This window comes from Phodopus roborovskii, unplaced genomic scaffold, assembly GCF_943737965.1.
Source record: "Phodopus roborovskii unplaced genomic scaffold, PHOROB, whole genome shotgun sequence".
NCBI classification, from domain to species: Eukaryota; Metazoa; Chordata; class Mammalia; order Rodentia; family Cricetidae; genus Phodopus; species Phodopus roborovskii.
The window spans coordinates 396,458-421,623 of record NW_026125993.1 but is presented as its reverse complement, the minus strand read 5'-3'; the positions used below and the strand labels follow the sequence as shown (position 1 = coordinate 421,623).

The 25,166-nt window shown below is 34.8% G+C and overlaps 1 protein-coding gene across 1 annotated transcript in view; it reads left to right on the top strand.

The window, feature by feature from the left end:
- The window catches only part of LOC127218243 (dystrophin), a gene marked incomplete at both ends in the record, with an annotated part of 283,679 nt that overhangs the window by 62,927 nt on the left and 195,586 nt on the right, over positions 1–25,166 (top strand). The window contains 4 exons of the mRNA XM_051179265.1: positions 3,490–3,603; positions 4,706–4,861; positions 10,060–10,230; positions 14,728–14,910. Of these exons, the coding sequence (XP_051035222.1) occupies positions 3,490–3,603; positions 4,706–4,861; positions 10,060–10,230; positions 14,728–14,910 (624 nt within the window). The remainder of the gene's footprint in view (positions 1–3,489; positions 3,604–4,705; positions 4,862–10,059; positions 10,231–14,727; positions 14,911–25,166) is intronic.

Here is a 25,166-nt window from a genome sequence, read left to right as displayed (position 1 = left end):
AACAGCAAGCTACCTGGAGAGTCACCCAAGGTCTCACTACAACGTTGGTACACCCAGTTTTGGCTAAGGCCAAGAGTTCTTGACAGACCAGAACAACAGCACAGAGGTAGAAAGGCAAGTTTCAGCAGTCTTCTATATTTGTCTCTTGTAAGCACATAGGACTGCATGTCCAAATCAGTGGTCAAGGTGGGGGGCAGTTCTTTGCCCAAGAGGCCATTAGCCGAGGTGAGAATGGACTCCAGCAAAAGCAACAACAGTATCCAGCATATTTTTAAGAAAATGCACGGTGCTGTCAGGAGCAACAATGTCTCATGTCAATGGAGTACTAATATTAAAACATTTAAATGCCATGTTCTGCAGGTCTATGAAGTGATTGAAGATTAAGCATCTATGTCTAACTAATCTCATAGGTCAAGAAAACATGAGTGAAGATAATCTGTAATACTCAGGAACTTACTCTATCCATCCAGACTGGCCTGAAACTTGCAGCACTCCTCCAGCCTCTACTTCCCAAGTGTTGGGATTATAGCTGTGAACCTGACTCAGAAGGGTTTTTTCTCTTTCTCTCTTTCTCTCTTTCTCTTTCTCTTTCTCTCTCTCTCTCTCTCTCTCTCTCTCTCTCTCTCTCTCTCTCTCTCTCTCTCTCTCTCACACACACACACACACACACACACGCACCTGTTTTTAAAATAACCTTAGTTATCCTTCAGAACTCTGTTCATCATTTTCTCTTTCTCTCTCTTTCTCTCACACATGCACACATGCACACACGCATACACACATACACACACCTTTTTTTTTAATAACCTTAGTTATCCTTCAGAATTCTGTTCATCTCTCTCTCCCTCTCTCTCTCTCTCTCTCTCTCTCTCTCTCTCTCTCTCTCTCTGTCACTGAGGAAAGAGACAGCTTATCATGGTCACCTGATATCCCAATAGGTCACCAGATACTCTAAAGGCAATTTCCAAATGCTGACTTAACCCCACAGCCAACTGTTTGGGACCATTCTTCTCTGCTGTGTTGGAGTGCTGCTGCATGATCCGAACTTGCATTTGCTCTCAATAAATTCCTGTGTGATTGCATCAGAAAAAAAAAAAAAAAAAATACTCAGGAACTTAGCTAAAAAAAATCTGAATGTAACTTCCCTGAGTAAAGCAGGGACAAATACCTAAACAATATAACTATGTATATATACATACATATAAATCCCTAAAATAGAGGTAGAGTAGAAATGTCTATACAATAGGTAGAACTATAAAGGGCAGCATGATAAATATCCCAAATTGTATCAATATACAAAATGTATGGAACACAAGCAAGTATATATACATAGAATATGGCAAGAATAAATGTGCATAAATTGTATCAATATATGAAACTACATCCTTGGTATAGGTTTGGAGGTCACACTTGTAAACTATCATATCATCTATAAATAGGGTAAGTTTGACTTCTTACTTTCTAACTTTTATCACTTTTATCTCCCTTTGTAGCCTTGTTGCTGTAGATAGAACAAGTAACATATTGAAGAGATATGGAAAGAGTGGATAGCCTTTTACTGATTTTAGAGAAATCATGTTGAGTTTCTCTCCATTTAATTTGATGTCGGCTTTTTTTTTTTGATATATAGTGCTCATAACATACATAATAGAATGCTAGAGGCCTTGTTTTATTAAGAGGAAGCAAATAAAATACAAAAGGTGATTGTATAGCAGGATGTATAAAACGATGCCAGATGATAAAGGCTATTGTTTCATGTGTTTAACTTTTTCTTATTTGCCATGTTGGGTCTTTTTGATTGGTGATAATTGCTAGCATATTAAATAGGTATAACTGTACTAAGAAGCGTAATTGGGCAAAAAGAAATACCTTAATAAGGAAAAGAACTACTGAAACACTTATCATTATACAGGTGATCTCAACTATATTTTCAACTGGTGGATCTCAGTATTTAAGAGATTAAAATGTGATACTTGCAAGATGCTTATTTCATTAGGGTATTTTCAATATTTTATCTGAAATATGTATGTTTATAATAATATATATAGTTCAGAAATGTATTATGTCATGAATAGTCATGAATTGTTCATATTGTATGAGTGATTTTACTTACCGGATGTAATTAAACACATCAACATCAATAGAACAACAATTGCAAAGGTCTGTTACCAGTATTTTTAGAAAGAGAAAATATAGGGATTTTTTTCATCATAAAAACTTCACCATAATATGGGTTAGTGTTAACATAAATTTATAAAACTGATATATTGGAGTAAGAATGAAGTGAACATAGGATGTTATATTATTTTTTCAAGTAGTCCATGTTAAGAACCTGAATGGAAAGTACTGTGGTTTAATAAGGATCAGGCAAAACAAATAGATGTTTATTCAGGGAGAAATAACTTACAACAGAGACAGATGAACACCAGCAGATTCCTGGCACAAGGATGCCTCTGGATGTTCCTCTGTCCCCATGCTGCAAGCAAGAGAGTGCTGTGGGCCCCTTCCCCAGACTTAGTTCCTCCAGGTCACATATGCACCTGTCCCCAACTGCAAAAGGCGTGGTCAGTGCCACAAGTGGGCACTGAATATCTCACTACACAAGACAATGGAGACAGGGAGGGAGAAATATAGCCTTGAAAGGTACCAGTAAGGAGGTAATGTTAAGGTCCTTAGATTTAGTCAAATGCATTTAAAACTGTGGCTACTAACTATATTTTCATCATATTGAAAAAGAAACTTTATGTGAAGCATATATTTTCAATAGAATTTTCAGAAAAGAGAAAGAGTATAAATATGCATTGTAATTTAATTACATGTCATTAAATAAGTGACAGGTTTACATTTGAAATGTTACAGAAGTGAGGTACATAAAAAATAATGCAAGATAAAAGGCTGGGAGGTGTTTGTCAACTTATAAATGACAAAACATGCTATTGTTTGCCTGCTTGTTATTTCTAACTGGTCTGTCAAATACAAAAGTAAAAGCTTTGCATTAAAGATAACAAAATCTTCCCTGGAAATCCCCAAATGATGGAACCATTTAAACTATCAACTGCAGAAATAATTTCTGGAAATTCAGGTTTACAGACGCTACAAAGACACCATTATATTGAGTTTATTGTTCATCATTTGTTTTATGTACACAAAGGGAACATTATCAGTATATTCATGCATTATTTTTTAACTTAAAATTTCTCAAGAGGAAGTACAATTCAATGTTCTCAAGAGGAACATCATAAAACTACATTTGGTAGGTTTTATTTTATTTTATTTTTTTAAACAATAGCAGACGTCATACACACTGATGCTTATACTATAGACAAAATGCAGTCTTAGTGAAAATTTTCTTTTCTAGAGCAGATACTGTGAAACATCCCTCTAACATGGGAACTGTTTTCTGGCTTGTTTTCACACATATTATCATGATTAATTGTGTTGAGTACAATCAGCACTAAGTAATACTTTGAAATTGTTCTTTTATTCCAGAATCACATAAAAACCTTGAAGAAATGGATGGCTGAAGTTGATGTTTTCCTGAAGGAGGAATGGCCTGCCCTTGGGGACTCTGAAATTCTAAAAAAACAGCTGAAACAATGCAGAGTAAGACTTTTTTTGGACATTTTTTCAAATGATATATTTATATGAATATTGCCATTTAGTACCTCAGTCATTGGCTGTTGGGACAGTTCATAGTCAATTGCTGATGGAATGGTTCAAAATATCTGAACATATTTCTTTATGTCCTAGCACCTAGAGCTTAAAGGTCATGGATATTGCTAAATCTCTTCATTGCCTTCAGAAAAAATAGTTTTAATATCCAAAATATCACTAGTACCAATCCTGAGTTTTACTTGGGCCTCACTTTGTAAATCTTAACACAAAATTCAATATAATTTTAAAAAATGGGGGCACTTATTAGTTCATTCCATAGGTTATTATTCATATTGGATTGAATTTATATGGTCTGTATAATAATAGTGTGTGGGGGGTGTAAAAATTTGAAGAGTGACAGGGATCAATATTAAGTGCCCTCTTTTCTTGCTTTCAATGGGAAGTTTTGAGACAATCGCTTAATGAAGCTGAAGCTTATCAATTCTCTAAACTAGGTAGATAGTCCAATTTTCCTTGCATTCAAGCAGTGGAATAAGTACACACAACACTGTGGCCAAGTTTAACATGTGTGTGCATATATGAACTGAAGTCCTCTTTTAATAGCATCCATTTTGTTCACTGAACTATTTCCTAAACCCAACAACAAATATTTCTGAAATGTTATTCATCTGACCAATGTATGCAAATTTCAGAAAGGGATAATTATCTTTAAATAACTTTCTTTTACAGTAAAAGCTAAAGGGCAATCATATTATTATGTTAGGGGCAATTATCAGTGTATATTGTTTTCCAAAACTGAAATTATTTTGAAGCCATTCATGTATAAAGCTCATCATTTTGACTCATTTTTCTAGAAAAAAATATCAAATATATTTGAATGTCTTGAGATAAGTAGCATATGTATAGATACTTCTCTGTAGCATTCTTGACATAAGAGCCACTGAATATTTTAAGGTTTTTATATAGATATATTCAAATTTTGTTAATTTTTAATAGTCAGAATTCATGTAGGATGTTATGATACATATATAATCATAAACTATGTGGTGATACTTTTTCAGTAATGTTAAAGAAATTACTGTTTCATTAGCTTTTAGTCAGTGATATTCAGACAATACAGCCCAGTCTAAACAGTGTTAATGAAGGAGGGCAGAAGATAAAGAGTGAAGCTGAACGAGAGTTTGCATCCAGACTTGAAACAGAACTCAGAGAACTTAACACTCAGTGGGATCACATGTGCCGCCAGGTATGATCAATTTAATTGACTGTTGCTTGTGTCCATGAATTTATTAAAGTTTCTAATGGTCTGGCTTCATCATTATCTTCATTTAAAACTTTCTTCTATGTTGACTGTCAAAATCAGTCTTATTTCAAACAAATTACGATTCTTCTATCATGTGACTATATCATCATCAATATTTTCAATAGTACTTAATTGCCATACTGAAAAATAAAATATAATTTCTTTCTTTCTAAAAATACAGAAGTTTTATTAATTGGCTTAATGAGGATAGAATGCATATTTATAGTTACTTGGTATGGAAATAAACCCTACATTCACATCCAAGTTTTTCAAGTAATATAACATTTTTGGAGATAGTTATTGCTCACTTCAGCATGAAATTGTGGAAAATAAAACACAACACAATTGGAAACAGTTGTATTACTTTGTTCATGCTGAATGCATAACATTTTGAACTAAAGCAATTATTGCATTCAAGTTTAGTAAATTTGGCAGGTAAGGAAAATTTCACTTATTATTATAGAGATAATTAATCTTCAATTATTTTTAAGTAACATTTTAAAGTTTAAACGAAATAATGCCAAAAGGCAAAAGCTAATTTTGTGAAAGGAAAGAATTTATAATAGAAAGTCAAAGCAAATGAATGCAGTTAATACAACTGTTGACATATGCTTAATGTTCTATTAAATTACAGATGAGAGAGTCATGGGCTAGGTAACTTGCATGCTTTTTCTCTTGCAGTCATTTATAGAAGAGTTGTCCAGAGTAAAAGAGCTTAAATGGTGGATAATATCTCTGAAAATTTAACACAATCCTTGGATGGAGTGAATTAGTTTTAGGAGGCTCCTTAACAGAGGACTAGAAATAATATAAACATTTTACTGAGGAAAAAATAAGGTGGGATGAGCAGCAGGGAAAAACAAACCAGTCAACACTATTATTCAAACAAACAAGTTGTCATAGTTTATAGAAGAATATTTTTTAAATTTATTTATTTTTTATTTTACATGTCGATTCTAGTTCCCTCTCCCTCCCCCCTCACTCCCTCTCTCTTACACTCTCTGCCTTCTCACATGCATCCTGACCACCCTCCTCTCCCATGCCCCCAAACCAATTCCACATGTAGTGCAATTTCATACAGGTGGGGTAATGTAAATCTGTCAAATTATTTGAAGTAGGGAATAGGACTTCTCTCCTGTCTCTAGGTTAAGGCAGTATCCCTCCATGGGGGATGTGTCCACAAGGTCCTTTTGTGCACCAGGAGTACATCCAGGTTCGACTGTCTGAGGTCCCTTAGACTGCTCAGTCCTTCTGGCTGAGACCAATATTCGGGGGGGGGGGGTGAGACATGCTGGATTACCAGCTATCAATCTGGGGGCCCATTAGCTCTTCCTTGTTCAGATCAGCTGTCTCTATGTGTTTCTGCAACCTGGTCGTGTCCTCTCTCTCATCATCTTAATTCTAGTTCAACTCAGTTTTAGTTATGGGTGTTTGATTCTGTTTCCGACAGATAATAGATGAGGGCTCCATGATGATGGATAAGTTAGTTACTGATCTCACTATCCGGGAATGGCATTTATGGTAGCCTTTCCATGGTTTCTCAAATTGTTAGTTTGCAGCAATCTTCTAGGTCTCTAGACCTTTCTTTAGGTTCAGTTTTCTCTCCAAACCAATAATGGCTCCCTCTTTCATGCTCTCTCTCTCTCTCTCTCTCTCTCTCTCTCTCTCTCTCTCTCTCTCTCTCTCTCTCTCTCTCTCTCTGTCTTCTATTCCTACCAGGACTCAATATTCCTAATTTCATGTGCTTTCCTCTCCTCCCTTCTCTTTCTCCTACTATTCATCAAAGGAGAAATCCAACAACACAAAGTCTCAATTCTGAACATCCATACCCCAAATACAAAGGTACCCACATTCATAAAAGAAACACTACTAAAACACAAAACTCACACAAAACCTCACACACTTATAGTGGGAGACTTCAACACACCACTCTTACCACTAGACAGGACCACAAATCAGAAACTCAACAAAGAAACAAAAGAATTAACAGAAGTTATGTCTCAATTGGGGTTAACAGACATCTATAGAACATTCCATCCAAACACAAAATAATATAACTTCTTCTCTGCTCCATATGGAACCTTCTCTAAAATCGACCACATAACAAGTGGCATAACAAACCTCAACAGATACAAGAGAATAGGAATAGTCCCCTGTATCTTATCAGATCACCATGCTTTAAAATTGGAACTCAACAACAACACAAATTGCAGAAAACCTGCAAACTCATGGAAACTGAACAATATGCAATTGCACCACACCTGGGTCATAGATGAAATAAAGAAAGAAATGAAGGAGTTTTTAGAATTCAATGAGATTGAGAACACAACATACCCGAATTTATGGGACAGCTTGAAAGCAGTGTTATGAGGGAAGTTCATTGCACTAAGTGCCCATATGAAGAAAACAGAGGATAGTCACATAAGAATATTAATAGCACAACTGAAAACCTTAGAACAAAAAGAAGCAAACTCACTCCAGAGGAGTAGATGACAAGAAATAATCAATTTGAGGGCTGAAATCAACAAAATAGAAACCAGAGAAACAATACAAAAAAATCAATGCAACAAAGAGTTGGTGTTTTGAGAAAATCACCAAGATAGACAAACCTCTATCCAAACTAACAAAAAAGCAGAGAGAGAACATGCAATTAACAAAATCAAAAACGAAAAGGGGAACATAACAATGGGCACAGAGGAAATCCAGACAATTTTCAGGTCATGCTTTGAAAACCTGTATTCCACAAAAATTGAAATTTCAAGGAAATGAACAAATTTCTGGATAACTATAGAAGAATATTTTTATAAATTTTAAATTCTTTATTTTTTTTGCTTAAGACCTAATGTCTTCTATAATGTGTATGAAGAGATCATGGTTCTAGTAATGTATTATATTATTTACATGTTGCTTAACAAAAACTAGTCATGGAACATAACCATATACCAACCCTGGTACTGAAACAAAACATTTTATTGCTTTTTCTTTCTTGATATATCACATTACACATGCTATTGGTAACTAAATGACCTAGGTTTTTAAAGGGAGGGTAGAGTGAATGATTTCACTTCAATTATGCAAAGGGAAAAACAGAAATAAAATATTAATCTATTCTTTATGGAAATATCTGCACATTAGAATGAATATGCTGTGTTTTTCTCTTATGTTAAAGGATAATTGTTATAAAAGATCAATAGTCTGTAGTAATTGAAGATGCTTACCAACCCCTTAACTTTATTTTCAAAATTATAAAATTATTAAGAATTTAGACTATAATTTAAGCAAATGACAAAGAAGAAAAGCAATATTTGTTTTGAAATTTGAGAGATAATGCATCTAAATGAGCCAAAGTTCTGGAATCCAGTTGCAGAGGGGAGGAGTCATGAGCAAAGTGGTCAAGACCAGGCTTGAGAAACACATATATAATGCTAACAAGAGGGAACTCATGGAATCCAGTCTGATAGCTGGGAAACCAGCATAGGACCAACCCAGATACCCTGAAATGAGTTGTTAGTTGGGAGGTCTATGCAGTCAATTGGGCCTCTGCTAGTGGATCAGTATTTATCCCTAGTATACAAATGGACTTTAGGATCCCATTTCACATAGAGGGATACTCCCTCAGCCTAGACACATGGGGGAAGGTCTAGGCCCTGCCCCAAATGATAGGACAGACTTTAAAGAGTCACCAGTGAAGGCTTCAACCTCCCTAAGGAGCAGAAAGGAGATAGAATGGGGGTTGGTGGGGGAAACAGGGGAGGACAGGAGGGTGAGGGAAATGGGATTGATATGTAAAACAAGCTTGTTTCTAATTTATGCAAAATATATAAAAATAATAAAAACAGAGAAATTCAGATTGAGTATTAGCACTTTACACATATTTAACTCTTATGCTGTCTGAAATTTGCATGCTAGTGTGTACTATTCTCAAGAGGCATGGAAACTTCATTCTGCTCCTCTCCCAAACTGATCATCTTCACCATTTATTTTTTGCTTATTTTACAAATAAAATATATTAATTTGCTCAATTAACTGTTAGTCATATTTGAATATTCTCTGCTGGTACATATATTATATAATAATATATACTATATATATATACATATACATATATGTATATGTGTGCATGTGTGTATTGTACATGAACATATACTATTTTAATGAACCACTATGCATATTTTACTGTTTTGTACTTAGATTTACAACAAATTTTAATTCCTGTAAGACAATTTTATGTACTAGAATATTTTAAATTACACACAAAATATACATAATTATATAAAGTAGCTACCTAATTAGTCAATAAAATTATTACCTTCATACATTTTGTAATTTTTGATTTTCTCTATTCCCAAAGAGAATTAATTGCCTTATAAAACAGTGAAAATATTGTAACATAGCAGCCTGGTTATTTTAACTAAATGGCTCTACCTTATATTTACAACTGTACAACATCTTCAAACCCCATAAGTTTTTGTTCTTATTTTTGTTCATTGTTCTTGTTGATGTTTTCATGTTTGTTTTTGTTTGTTCATTTGTTTGTAAAACTAGGGTTTAACAAAAGGCTGATGTATAACACATTTACTTGGATCAGGCTGGCTGTAAACTCATGTCTGCTTCTCAGAGTGCTTTGATTATAGTCATAGTCCACAATGATTGGCTGCCATGAGTTTTTATTTCATATGTACAAGAATACGTTAAGAGTAATTATGAAGTAACATTCTAACCATAATGAGCTTCATAAAGTATGAGTCTTATCTATTGCTAACTTGTCTATTTTTCCAGAAAGAAAATTAGTGGAGCATTGCTATTGTTTTCTTCACCTGCATATCCTGGCCAGTTCCGCTGGTCAGATAATCAATCCTACAAATACCTTCTAGTGAGGGATGGATTTGAGAAAATTACAATACCAGTGTCTGCTAAGTTGCTCCAGGAACCCTTAATTGTGCCTTTCACAGGACAGGAAGAGAAAGTTTTGTTAAGTTTGGTTATTTATCTTATTACACCTGCTTCTTCTTACTTTATGTTTACTAGCTAAAGTTTTTGTTATTTATAGATCTATCAGTAATATGGTGAAAATAATGCATTTTAACTGCCAATGTTTAAGTTTTATCCTTTGCTTTTCTTATTTGTTTGTTCAATGAAAGGTCTACACCAGAAAGGAAGACTTGAAATCAGGTTTGGATAAAACTGTAAGCCTCCAAAAAGATCTATCAGAGATGCATGAATGGATGACACAAGCTGAAGAAGAATATCTAGAGAGAGATTTTGAATACAAAACTCCAGGTGAATTACAGTCTGCAGTTGAAGAGATGAAGGTAAAATAAACCAAAGTAAAGAAAAAAATATCAAGAAATATATCATTGAAATTGTGATTCTGGAAAATCTATACATATTATAGTACTGTATTTATAGGAACATGGAAATGTTTATAGCAACTTTCAAAAGAAGAATCCTACTAGTTTCATAAAATAGAAAATGATTACTTATTATGGGACAATTGATAGGTATGAGATAGCATTTTGCCAAAATTTGATTTATAATGTACTTCCTATAAGGAAGTACATTTATTGATTTATTGTTTATATATTTATTATTTTTTATTTTACATATCAATCCAAGTTCTCGCTCCCTCCTTCTTTCCCTTCCTGCCATCTTCCCATGCTGCAACCACCCTCCCATCTCATCTCCCTCACTCCACATGGAGGGTGATACCTTCCAAGAGGGTTCATGAACATCTGTCCAGTCATTTGAAATAGGGACTAGGCTCTCCCTCCTGCCTCTAGGCTAAGGGAATATCTCTTCATGGGGAATGTGCTCCTAAAGTCCTTTTGTGTTCCAAGGATACATTCTGGTTCCACTGTCAGAGGTCTCTTAGACTGCCCAGGCCTTCTAACTGAGACTCACATTCAGAGGGTTTGAGTCGGTCCAATGCTGGTTTCCCAGCTATCAGTCTGGGGGGGGGGGTCCATTCGCTCACCCATGTTCAGATCAGCTGTTACTGTGGGTTTCTGTAGCCTGGTCTTGACCACTTTTCTTATTACTTCTCCATGTCTGTAACTGGATTCCAGAAGTTTGGCTCAGTGTTTAGCTGTGGGTGCCTGCTTTTGTTTCTATCAGCTACAATATAAGGACTCTATGTTGGCATATAAATTAGTTATCAATCTCATTATCAGGGAATGGTGTTTAAGGTAGCCTTTTCACGGTTGCTCAGGTTGTTAGCTGGCATCATCCTTGTAGGTCTCTGAACATTTCTCTGGAGTCAGTTTTCCCTTCAAACTTATAATGGTTCCCTCTATTATGGTATCTCTTTATTTTTACTCTTGTCTATTCATCCCCCAACTCAATCTTCCTTGCCCCACGTGCTCTCCTTTCATCCCCTTCACTTTCTCCTAATTTCTTCTCCATTCACTGACCCCTATACCAATGTTCTCAGGAGATCTTGTTCCTTTCCCCTTCTGTGAGGGACCTTATATGAATCTCTTAGGTTCCTCCTTGTATCCTACTTTCTCTGGCAGTGTGAATTATAGGCTGGTGATCCTTTCCTCTATGTCTAAAATCCATATATGAGTGAGTACATACCATGTTCCTTTTTTTGTGACTGGGTTACCTCACTCAGTATGGTTTATTCAAGTTCCATCCATTTGCCTTCAAATTTGGAGATCAGTCTACCACAAGACCTAGCAGTTCCACTCTTAGACATATACCCAAATGATCCACATGTGAGAAACAAAGTCATCTGTTCAACTATGTTGAAAGCAACATTATTTGTAATAGCAAGAACCTGGAGGTAACCTAGATGCCCCTAAACTGAATGATGTATAAATAAGATGTGGCACATTTACACAATGAAATACTACTCCGCAGGGAGAAAAATAAGGCAGTACATTAAATGTGTGAGATCTGAGTCATGAGAAATAGCCAATTAAAAAAAAGGAAGTGGAAGCATACTCCTGTCACAGTAAATACTTCTAGCAAAATCCTATGGCAAATTGGGAAAGGAAATAATGAAGAATTGCCTACACAAAAGGAATAGATCAGAGGCTTAATAACTTGAGTTAATAACCAGAGTTGTATGGGCTATGACAGGAATTTGCATGTTGAGTAAACAGAACATGCCTTTCAATGATTTCCAATTAAAGTTTATGATGATATTAAATTCAATTGAGGGGAGGTCATGATGAGACTAGATATATTAACAAGTAGGTATTGTGAAGGTAATACAGATGATACTTCCTCTGCCAATCAGAATTAAATGTGGCAAATCTCCATAGAGCAGTTATTTATGACTAATTTTTTTATGTGTAGTAGAAAGACATGGCTGGATAATATGTCACCCCATTATATTTTGAACTATTATGTTTTAGTATAACACCAATTTGATTTTCAAAATTCTTGTCACATTTTGCGTTCCATCCAATAGTATCACAGTTCTGTTTGCTTTTTATAATCACCTCTAATAAAATTCAAAAATTCAACTTCAGATCTCTAAGAAGATAATAGCCACCTTATTAGTTGCTTTATTTCTTCCTGTCTCATGTTTGGATCAGTCTCTTTGTCACTGTCTCTTTGTCTGTTATGTATATTTACAATTACTTCATGTAACTGCTTGCGCCACTGGAGCAACATGTATATGCCAACCACCAGTGCAAAATTTTTTGTTGTTTTAAAAAACAATTCTGAAAGAGAGTAGTCCAATCATTTTTTTTCATTTTGATTGGCATGTTTAAGTAATTGGTCTAGCTGAACATTTGGTGCAGTATGCTGGAAAATTGAAAGGGAATGGCTTAGGCAGCCTCTGGCAACGGTAGCTACAAGAATTGGAAAGAAAATCCAATTTCTGCAGGTTCTGCTTGGAAGTCAAGGAATTTCTTGTGGTCAGTTTGCTATCTGTTATACACTGATAGAGCTTGCTACAGATTTCTAGCTGTGCTCACTTGAAGAGCAACTTCATTTGTATTGTTGTAAATACCAGGAAAATTATTTTGACAACTCTCTTACTAAGACACAAAACAGATATCTGCATTCTGTTTATTTTCTTCTCTGACATTAGAATGGCATTACTGTTTGTAATTTATTTTATTTTTTACAAGTAAGCAAAAAGTTTTATTCTGTCATAAAGGACATAAAGGAAGTTTTTGATGAGCAATATCCTACTTTGAATCTCTTTTGGAGAACATCATTGATTATATTCTGAAACTTTGTAATAAAAATAAAATCTGTAATTATTTAAACATTATTTCCATTACTAATATTTCATTGCTCTAGTTTTAATCCTGGGGATTAGGAAATTATATACTTAAAATAAATAGAAATGATGGAAACATATAGAGCTTTCTTGTAGGACTAATAGCTAGTCATTAACTAAATTGGCTAGAATAATCATTTGATCTTCATAATTTTTCTGTGCTTTCCTATGCCCACTCCATAGTCAGCTAATGGCATTTCCTTCATATGATACTTACTTCAAATAATTATAGTTGGTGTTATTGAAGTCAGGAACAATCTAAATTGTAGATTCTCTCCTCTCTCTTTTCCCCTCCCCCCTCACTCACACAAACACACAAAAACTCTCATTCTCCCCTGCTTGTGTGTGTATGTGTTCCAAAATATATTTATGTATTTTCACATTATAACTTAAGTGTAAATAGCCTTCAACTAAATTACATAGACTACTTTCTTGTGAGGATTATTTTGTTTCTTAAACTCTTTACAATGAACAAAATGCACACTGTGGGGAATCCTTAATATTATGAACAAAACAAAAACAAATAAAGCATTTTCATTATTGTCAGATGGTGTTGAAGACCAACACAAAGGCTTCACTTAGATAGATTATTGCAAATGAGTAGGGTTACCTGTACTACATAATCGCTTAACTGTCTGGAAGCAACACAAGAGGGAGACAGAAGTCATAGTTATTAAAGAGCCACCAGCCACTTGTCAAAACCAAGAGGGGACAGAGGAGTGTTTTATATGTTAAGCTTTAGCTAGTGTAGATTTAAGACATTTTGTATGTATATAACATTTACTTTTATTTTACTGAGTGATCTTGTTGAATTGAACTTCTGATTTTACAAAATGAACTTTTAAATTTTTAAATTTCATCAAACAAATTTTCTTCCACAGGAGAGTGGCAAGAATAGCTGGTAGATATTGTAGTATGGCTTTCTGGGCATCTCCTAAGTTTCAAATACTGAAGAATTTTTTCAACGAAATGTCCCATATATGACATTAATTAATTTTCTATATTTATTTTTTTAAATTTCAATTTTATTTTCATTAACTTAATTAATGATCCACCTGAATAATTTATAAGTGATGTTAATTGTAGATATCTAACTATTTTAAAATCTATTGTTACATTTGCTCCTTAAGTATTTGAAAAAAAAAACTATATATAAACACATACATCTATTTGACAGATAAGTACCCATGTACAGATAAATTACCAAATTGTTTTTAATTTTTTGAGACTAAGTTTCATTTTGCCTAAGGTGGCCTCACATTATTATATATCCAAGAATGGCGTCAAAGTCCTTCTCTTCCTTCTTCTCCCTCCAACAATGAGGGTAAACTTGTATACGGCACAGTACATAGCTCCAACTACTATTATTAAAAGTATATTGTATTCTGAGAGTATTAATTTCAAGTTTCTAATTATACTTAAATCTGAAAAGAAATAATTGGAATAAGCATTAATTTCATGTTTATGAATTATGTTAATAAATATGCTATTAGTAATAATTTGTAATAATGAATATTGGAAATAGTGATATTGACTTACTTTTAAAAGGGTATGCTTTTCTTTTTAGAGAGCTAAAGAAGAGGCACTACAAAAAGAAACAAAAGTGAAACTACTTACTGAGACTGTAAATAGTGTAATAGCTCAAGCTCCACCTGCAGCACAAGAGGCCTTAAGAAAGGAACTTGAAACTCTAACCACCAACTACCAGTGGCTGTGCACCAGGCTAAATGGAAAATGCAAGACTTTGGAAGTTAGTTTTTCTTTGTTTTTATCTGTTCTGTGTTAAGTGGATATTATGATGTAAAGCTAGATTTTTCTCATCCAAACACTTACAACATGTATAAATTTGTGCCACTTCCTTAAGTTGCATAAAACTGCTTCCAGTTTGTGAATGATCATAATTGATGGGATGGCTCAGTATTTGTGAATAGTTTCTTCTCTTCCTGTAGGATATTCACAATTACCTATAACTAAAGTTCCAGAGGATCTGGTGCCCTCTTCAGTCCTCAAAGGGCACTTGCACATGTTATACATGAGGACACCCACCCTTGGACATAAATAAATACAAAGATAAATAGTATGCTCTTTAAATATATTTGTTTTAAAAATAGTATTTTTTTAAGAAATAATAGTATTTTGTTTTTAGAAATTAAGTTAACTATATGGCTAAAAATACTTTAAAAACAATTATATTTTTATTGGTATTATTTGGTTATAAAATTTATAAATATAAGATTTATATATGTAATATTAAATTGTTTTCCATATATTTGAATGTTCCTAAACTTACTTGAATATGCATAAACATAATTCTATTACATGTTAATGAGAACAGATACATTGTTTCTTTCTATAGTGGTTGTCTATTACATTTTTGATGATTATCTTTTCTCCAATTTTTACATCATCCCTCAGAGCATTTTCACAGTGTACGTGAACAATCTCTCTATTATTTCTCAATTTTCTAGTAAATTTTTTGTGTAATTTCCTCTCTCTGTCTAATTTAGACTAATTTCTGATGTGAATAACTTCTTAGTGTTTTAACTGTTAGTGCCTGAAATCTGTTCATCTGTACACATATTTATCTAAAATTTCATGAATGTATGTTTACTATTTCATCAAGTGCAGTTCTATAAATCTGACATTTTCTCATAATTTTGTTTAGTATTATTATAGCTTCTCATTAAAAATTGAAGCATTTATCATTTGTTAGATTAAGTCTCATCTCACAGATTTATAAGAATTTAATAATTTTGTTTCCAAATAACTAAACCATACATGCCAAATTCAATTTGATGTCTGGTTTAGGGCTTTTTTCCTAGTGATATTTTAATTTTTGATCTGGTTCCAAATCTTTGTACTCAATCTTAGCTTTTAAAATATACTAAAATTTAAATATCAATGCTGTAGTTTATATATTCAAAATTTTCAGTGGTTTATATTAATATTAAGAAATAAGCAATATTTACTGAAGTGAGAATAAGAAAAAATATACTGATACTCTCTTTCCTAGGTGCTCAGCATCGCTCTTTCAATGTTAATACAAGTAAAATAGGATATTTCCTTCATATTAAGGTCCTTTGCTTAAATGGCCATACTTATCTTTCCTTTTTTTAATTCCTAAATAAGTTTGTAGTAATTATTGTGTTACCACTTGCTATATTATCCTGAGTGGTCTTCCTTGTTCTCTGTTGATTCTATGTGCTTTATTAGAAACATTGGGTGTTTTTATTCACATGAGTTTTAATCCCCTTAACTAAATGCTTCTTCATGTGTTCATGGTGCCTTGAAATATTTAATTTAACAAAATGTTTGGATAATTCTTTCACATAATTTTATATAATATCCCCTTGAAAGGTACATTTCTTTGCATGATTTGTTAGAAGTTCCAAAACATTTTCTTATACATCTAAATTAAATCATTGGCTCTGGAAAAATTAATCATTTTTGAGATGTCAAATAAAAAAACGTTACTTTGATTCCTCTCAACTGGAAATTCAAAGTCACTAGCTCTTCCTTAACATGCCCATTCACTAAACTGTCAGTTTTTCCCTTATTCAATATATTTCAACCCCAGTTTGCCCTCCTTCCCCTCTTCCCAGTGTCTGTCACACTCTGCTACTGCTTTGCTTCTCTCCCCCAGATCCACTCCTCCTCTTTTTCCCCTTCCTCAGAAGAAAAGCAGGCCTCCCAGGGATATAAACCAAACATGACACAACAAGCCTAGGAACAAAACCTCATATCAAGGATGAACAAGGCTACCAAATAGGTAGAAAGGGTCCAAATATCACTCCTATTCTTGGAAGTTCCACAAAAACACTAAAGTAAATAGCCATATTTGCAGAGGACATAGCTTAGAACCATACAAACTCTGATTGCTGCTTCAGTCTCTGTGAACCCCCATAATTCCTGCTTAGTTCTCTGTGAGACTACATAATTCTTGTTTAGTTGGTTGTGTATACCATGTTTTCCTGTTGCCCTCAACCTTTCTGGCTCCTACAATCATCCCTCTCCTTCTTCCTTTGGGTTCCCTAATTACCATGTAGTGTGGCTGTGTGTCTCTCTATCTGCTCTCATCAACTGAATGAGGAAGCCTCTCTGATGATGCTTGGGCTAGGTACCAATCTTGGAGTATAGCTGACTATCATTAAAATCATTAAATTGACTTTTTTTTTCCAAAAAGGTTTGATTTTTACCAATTTTCTCTGGGCCATTGAGCTTCCATTTACTGGCCATCAAGGTAATGCCATGTATGGGCTTCCTCTTATGGCATGAACCTCAAATTAAACCAGCCATTTTTGGTGGTTCCCATAACGTCTGTGCCAGCATTGCCCCAGTGCATCTTGGAGGCAGTACAGGTTGTAGTTCAAGCTTTTTGTGTCTGGTTGATGTCCCATGCCCACCAATTAATGCCTAGCCTAGATACAGAAGATGGCTTATAGCCTCCATTACTAAGAATACTTGGTTTGGTCACCTTCATATGTTCCAAAAGGTTCTATTGAACTAGGTTTCCACATTGCCTCCCAAAAGTTCCCGAATTCCAGTCATCTCTCCCTATGGATAGTTGAGAGTGTAGAAAAGTGGGGCAAATACTTACCTTACACACAGAAGGCCCTGGGATAAATTTTCAGCTCATAAAAATAACAAAAGGAAAAGAAAATGTATATAGAGATGAGGTAATAATTTTTCATTCATGAATGAAAAACTACTGTTTAATTTTCCTAATTGAGATCTCATCTGTACCTTCAAGTGTACTCTTAATGAAACCTTGACCATAACTTAAAAAAGTTTTATATTTGCTATATAGTAATAATAAGCTATATTACTTATAGAATGTTGAAATTTAATCATTTCATTTCTTAAGTATGAAAACTAGTTACCAAACTCAAATAATGCTGGTAATGTGTATTATCAAAAAGCACACATTATAGAATTGTCCTTTTTTTCTATTACATTTATAATTTCTCTGATATTTCTTTATCAAATGGTATTGATTTAAGTATTTATTAAACTTTCAGTTTATTCTTTTTATCCATTTTGTATATAATTTTTAAATATACATTTGAAAAAGCTTGTTTTACATGTTAATCCCAGTTCCCACACCCTCCCATCCCTCCAACAACCTCCATCCCATCTCTTTTCTCTCCGCAGGGAGGGTGAAGCCTTCCATGCGGAGTCTTCAAAGTCTGTCATGTCATTTGAGGCAGGATCCAGGCCCCCTGCCATTTTTCTAGGCTGAGAGAATATCCCTCTATGTGGAATGGGCTCCCAAAGTCCATTCGTATACTAGGGATAAATAGTGATCCACTGCCAGAGTCTCCATAGACTGCCCAGTCCTCTGAACTAACACCACATTCAGGGGTGAGTCATTCCTATGCTGGTTTCCCAGCTATAAGACTAGAGTCCATGTGTTCCCCCTTGTTCAGGTCAGCAGTTTCTATGGGTTTTTCCAGCCTCGTCTTGAACCCTTCTTCACTCCTCCCAGTCTGCAACTGGATTGCAAGGGTTTGGCTCAGTGTTTAGCTGTGGATGTCTGCTTCTGCTTCCATCAGCTTAATAACAATGACTATTCTTATATTGCTTGAAGTATTTCTTTGTAATCTCACCTATTATAGGAATTGTTCTTGGAAATTCTTATTGCTTTTGATTATTGGGTAAACTTTGAGAGTCTTTGTATGTCCCATCATCCTGGAGATGTTATGCTTTAATATCTGAAATATAACCTTAAGTTTCAAGCCCTCAAAGGATGTTTATCATTTTTTATCCAAGCAGCAAAATTATTTGCACCTTCCTCTTAATATTTTATGGTGAATACTTTTCAGTTCTTCCTTCAGAATAAATGCCATGTTATTATTAGTGACTTGTGTAAGAACAGTGCTTCTTTCCCAATATGATGTTGCACTTAAATATCATAGTTACAATGTCATATACTCTATTCAGACAAGCTGGTACTTTGTTATACTGCATATTATCCTCTCACTTTGTATTGTTAACATTCCCCATTTTCGTGTACCATCTAACATGTAGTTTCCTGATCCATGGTTAAGAGGTGAACTTAAATTTCAATTGATTTACTTGGAATTTCAATCAGACTGAAGTAGTATGCAGCTTTTTTTCATGTGTTTTTTTTATTTCAAAATCACTCTAAATTCTGTGATTTCAAGGCAATTTAAAGTCCCAAACTGTTAAATTTACCACTTACTCTAAGTAAATTTTCAATACAATTTAGGATTCAAGTGTGTATTTTATTTTGAAAAAGTGACCTGTAAAACAGGTGCATTGAGCCTCTCCAGTGGTGTTATTCAGATGCACTGAGGATAGAAGAAATCATCTATCTTGATAGATAAATCATTGTGACACCTCATTACCTCAATCTGCACCAAAGTCGATATGACTTACTACAAGTGTCACCCCCTTACCTTTAAATCTCTAACATATGCTCTGGGATTTCAGATGATGTTTATGTTTCCCTATTTGGATGCTTTCTCAGAAGAAAAATAGAATATGGGCCATCAGGATCTAGAAATGTTTTAAGGTTTATAAAATCATTATTTAGAAAAACACTTTGTCTTTTTTAGAATATATTATATAAAATCAATAAATTATAGTAACTTACTAGGCTTAGAGACAGGCTAGAATGATGTCCAATAGATAGATATAGAATAACCTCCATTATTTTTAAAGGCCATGAACAATAGGGTAAATATCAGGATTTTTCTAATATTTTTGTTCTCCCTTAATATGAAATTCTGTTTTAGACTTACAACTGATAGTATTCTCCGGATGATATATTATGATGGTAATTGCATCATCATTTTCATTGTACTTAATAGATTTACAGCAACTTCATTTTTTCCTCTTTATTTTCTCTTTATGTTTTTCACATGATGCATCTCTATCCCATTCATTTCACTATCCCTTCATATCTACACTCTGCTGTTGCAAAACTCCCCCAAATAAAATTAAATTTAAGAGTAAAAATGAAAAATGAAGGAAAAAAAATTAATTCTGTCATGGAAGCTGTAGTGTGACACAATGAGTTACACAATAAATCTTTACTCCATGTATTTTTATATGCAAGTGTTTATTGCAAATAGTCATTGATCTGGTTTGATGCCTCTAGTTTCAGCTATATTTTCCACTGGGCCAGCACTGGAATTCCTCTTGTATTTCCTGCTGTTTCCTTGTGCTGTGGAAATCCTGTTGGTATGGGTTTGCAACACTGGTCCCCTCAGGAGCACCAGTAAATAACAGATGGGGTGAATGTTGGGGTGGACTAACATATAACCCTGGTTCTGGGCCAGGGTTGTTGCAGGGATAGTCAGCCTGCCAGCTCTACCTTGTTCTCACCTTCAGGGTAAGTTCTCTTGTATTCCCTGATGAGTTCATCCCTTGCAGCATAAGGAAGCAGCAGGGCAAATTCTCTTGATTTCATGACTTACACCTTCAGACTCATCTCTACTATGCTGCCAAGATGTGGCATAGGGTCCACTCTCCAGGTTGCTGCAGATGATGAGGGGCCTGACCAGCAGAAACCTAACTGTGAATAACTGTTGTGGTAGTCTTTTCATCTTTATCATCTTTGCTATATTAAATAAATAAAAAACAATGTAGATATATGTTGCTACTATTCTTTGTTTAAAAAATTCTGAAACCAGGAAAGATATAGTGATGTTATCCTTTAATCCTAGGATTCAGGAGGCAGAGACATGCAGGTCTTTTTGAGTTCTAGGACAACCAGAGCTGCTTAATCTGTCCCTTCTTCAAAGGAATGAAATAAACTATTATTTTATTAGTTGTTGATAACTTTAAAAGATGGTAAAATACATATTTATTAATGCTTGCTCATTTTACCAGATAGTTTGATACATAAGATCTACCCATGCTTCATAACCCTTTGATATACTTATTTTTATTTGTGTATTTTTCTTTTTAAAGTCCACATATGTCTATGTCAGAAATATTGAACAAATCATTCTTTTTCCTTTTGGTTATTTCAAAACCTGCTGAAATGTCCTTTCTTTAAAAAAAAATCCTTGAGAATTTCACACATTATTTATTCATCACTTCCCTTCCAATTCCCCAACATTTTCCAGGTCCTGTCTGCTTCTCTACCCACCCAATTTCATGTTCTTTCTCCTTTAAAAAAGTGAAAAAGGAAAAATAAAACCACTAAGTTTACTATATGCTGGTAAATATTTTTTTCTCAGCAATCATCATTTGCCAAAAGTTTTTTTGGCTCAAAGTGGGACTTTGTACCTACTTCCTGTCCTTCATGCTGGTATTTTATGTATGTTGACCTTATATGGATCTTATGTATGCTGTGACATTTTCTATGAATTCATATCTGCCTTGTTGCTTCTACAAAATGTTTTGTTTTTCCTCAAAATTGTCCAATTGTCTGCCACCAGTCTTTCTCCTTCCTTTTTTTTTTGTTTTTTTGTTTTTGTTTTTGTTTTTGTTTTTGTTGTTGTTGTTGTTGTTTTGTTTTAGACATGGTTTCTCTGAATTGCTTTGGAGCCAGTCCTGGAACTCGCTCTGTAGACCAGGCTGGCCATGAACTCACAGAGATCGGCCTGCCTCTGCCTCCTTAGTACTGGAATTAAAGGCATGTGCCACCAACCCAGGGCCACGTCTGTCTCTTCATAATATTCTGCCTCCCTTTTTTCAGAGATACCTCAGTCTTTCAGGAAACAATGTGATAAAGGTATCCTATTCGGGGCTGAATATTCCAAATCTTACACTGTCTATATATTGTCCAGTTGTGGGTCTCTGTACTAATTACCATCTATTGCTAGAAAAACTTCTCTGATGAGGGTTGAGTGATGTGTTTGTTTGTAGCAGTATGTAATTAGGAGTCCTTATATTGCTATGTTTCCTTACAAAAATGATAATATTGGGTTTTCCTATAGACACATGACCTCGAAAGTCTTAGGCTCTTGGCTTCACTAAGAACATCAGGTATCAGTTTCATTTCATGGAATGGGCCTTAAATCTAACAAAAAGTGGGAGGCTCCTCCCATAACATGTGTGCCACTTTTGCACCATGGGAAAATCTTGCAAGCAATTTGTTTTGTCATGTTTTGCATTTTATATATCTCTGTGTTCACAGTTATATGATAGTTCTTACTTTTCTCCTCTGGTAGTGAACAAAACACCATGTAATACCATGAATTCTAGCCAGCAGTTTATGAAGCATCTAGGTGAATACCAACTAGATTTCTCCATATATTATGCAGCAAGTTTGTGATATCTTCAGCAGTAGTCTAATCATCAACCTGTATATGGTATTCAACAACATTGCCAGTGGTACTTGAGGTGTCCTGTGGTACACCTTTGGCCAACAACTCACATTCCTGGTACTATGGTGTTTATTTGGCAGCATAAGATGACAAGTTGGGGAATTATTTCCCCTATAATATGACAATTCCATATAAATTTCTCTGATGTATGTGTATATTTTGGGAAAATTCTACAATACTAGGCTTTTATATTGCTTTTCAAAAGACCTTTATTTTTACTCATTCTTGAAATGTTTTAGGTTATTTATGATAAACACTTTTTCAAAGATAGATACTAAAAAACAGAGTTGTAGAGTTACTGGGTGTGTAAATGCTCACACTAATAACACTAACAAGTAGTTTTCCAATATACATAACTCTAACAATACACATAATTTATGTTAGATTTATTTCATTTGTGTTAGCTAAAATGCCATATCACTTTTTTCACCTTTATTTTAATCTAATCCCCAGGCTGTTATTGAGAGTCTATGGCATATTTTATTTATCTTCCAATAGACTTATTGGAAAGTTTGAATATTATTATTTCAATATTAACAAATGTTATAATTTTAAGTTCAAAACCATGTTTTGATATAATTTCTGGGCTATCTTTTGTAATAAGAGTTTATTTAGATGTAGTAAAATGTGTTAATTTCTTATCATATTATCAGTTTTGTTCATTATGTTTTAGTTCAAATATCTTCCCATTCTGAGATTCAGACTAATCATCTTCTATATTATTTATAGGAATCTGAATGTTTTCTTATCATTGAGTACTAAATGAAAAAAAAATTATACTGTGTGGCAAAGACCACTTAGAAGTGACTATACATTTGAAATTGTAGCTTTGTGTTATGGTAACAAGTCCCAAAGAAATATGAGAAAGTAATGCATATATATGAGGTTATTCACTGCAAAGTAGAATTGAAAATAGTAGATTTATTTTTTTATTATTATTTTATTTAATTTTATATAACAAAGCCCAATTAAATGAAAACAAACATTTATACACAATATTGGGGAATTTGGGCGTCGTTCTTTCCAAACTACTTCCTTCGGGTAAGGGGCTCTGTCATGGGGGATTTGAAGAAGAGTCAGATATCATGGCTGTAGTCTGTAGGGCTGTTTTGTCTAGTTATTTTGAATGTAGGATCACCTTGTACTATGTTTCAGGCGGTCTGGCGTGATCAAACCACATTAGTCTGGAAGAAATCCACATCTTTTAATTTTCTGTGGAAACAAAAATAGAAATCCTTTTCCCCAGTAACTTGTCCTTCAACTTAAATTTTAGAGTCAAAGCATTTTTTTAATTTAATTATTTTACATGTCGATCCCAGTTCCCTCTCCCTCCCTCCCTCCCTCCCCCATGTCTCCCTGCCTCCTTCCCTCTCTTTTACACTCTCTGCCCTCTCACATGCACTCTAAACACACTCCACTCCCATCCACCCACCACAATTCCATATGTAGGGGAAAGCCATCCAGTTGGGGTCATGTAGATCTGACAGGTCCTGTGAAGTAGGGACTAGGGCTACTCTCCTATCTCTAGATTAAGTCAGTTATCCCTCCAAGGGAGATATGTTCACAAAGTCCTTTTGTGCACCAGGGATACATCCTGGCTCCACTGTCTGAGGTCCCTTAGACTGCTCAGTCCTTCTGGCTGAGACCCATATTCAGGGGGGCCTGAGTCAGTCCCATGCTGGCTTCCCAGCTATCAGTCTAGTGGCCATTAGCTCCTTCTTGTTCAGGTAAGCTGTCTCTATGTGTTTCTGCCGCATGGTCTTGTCCTCTCCATCTGCATCTGGGTTCTAGTTCGACTCAGTGTTTATGTATGGGTGCTTGATCCTGTTTTCAACAGGCATTAGTTGAGGGCTCTATGGAGAAGTTAGTTGTTGATCTCACTCTCAAAGGAAGGGCATTTATGATAGCCTTTCCACGGAAGCTAAGATTGTTAGTTGGGAGGAGTCTTATAGTTCTCTAGACCTTTCTTTGTGTTCAATTTTATCTTCAAACCAATATTGACTCCCTCTTTTATGTTCTCTCTCTCTGTCTCTGTCTCGCTCTCTCTCTTTCCTATTTTCTATTCCTAACCAGGCTCAATCTTCCTGGTCGCACATGTTTTCTTTTCCTCCCCCTACTTCTCTCTCCATTCGCTGACCCCCCCAATTCACCTGAGCTCTGGGGGACTTGTCCCTGCCCAGTTCTGTGAGAGACTTTATATGACTCTCTTAGAATATACCTTGTATCCTAGTTCCTCTGGAGGTGTGAATTGTAGGCTTGTGATCCTTTGATCTAGGTCTAAAATCCATATATGAGTGAGTACATATGGTGTTCCTCTTTTTGTGACTGGGTTACCTCATTCAGGATGGTTTCTTCAAGTGCCACCCACTTGCCTGTGAATATCAAGATAACATTATTTTTTTTCTGCTGAGTAGTATTCCATTGTGTAGATGTGCCACATCTTCATTAACCATTCTTCAATTGAGGGGCATCTAGGTTGCTTCCAGGTTCTTGCTATTACAAATAGTGCTGCTATGAACATAGTTGAACAGATGTCCTTGTTGCATGGATGTGAATCCTTTGGGTATATGCCTAAGAGGGGGATTGCCGGGTCCTGTGGTAAACTAAATCCCATTTTCCTGAGGAAACACCATACAGATCTTCAAAATGGCTGTATGAGTTTGCTCTCCCACCAGCAGTGGAGGAGTGTTTCCCTTTCTCCACA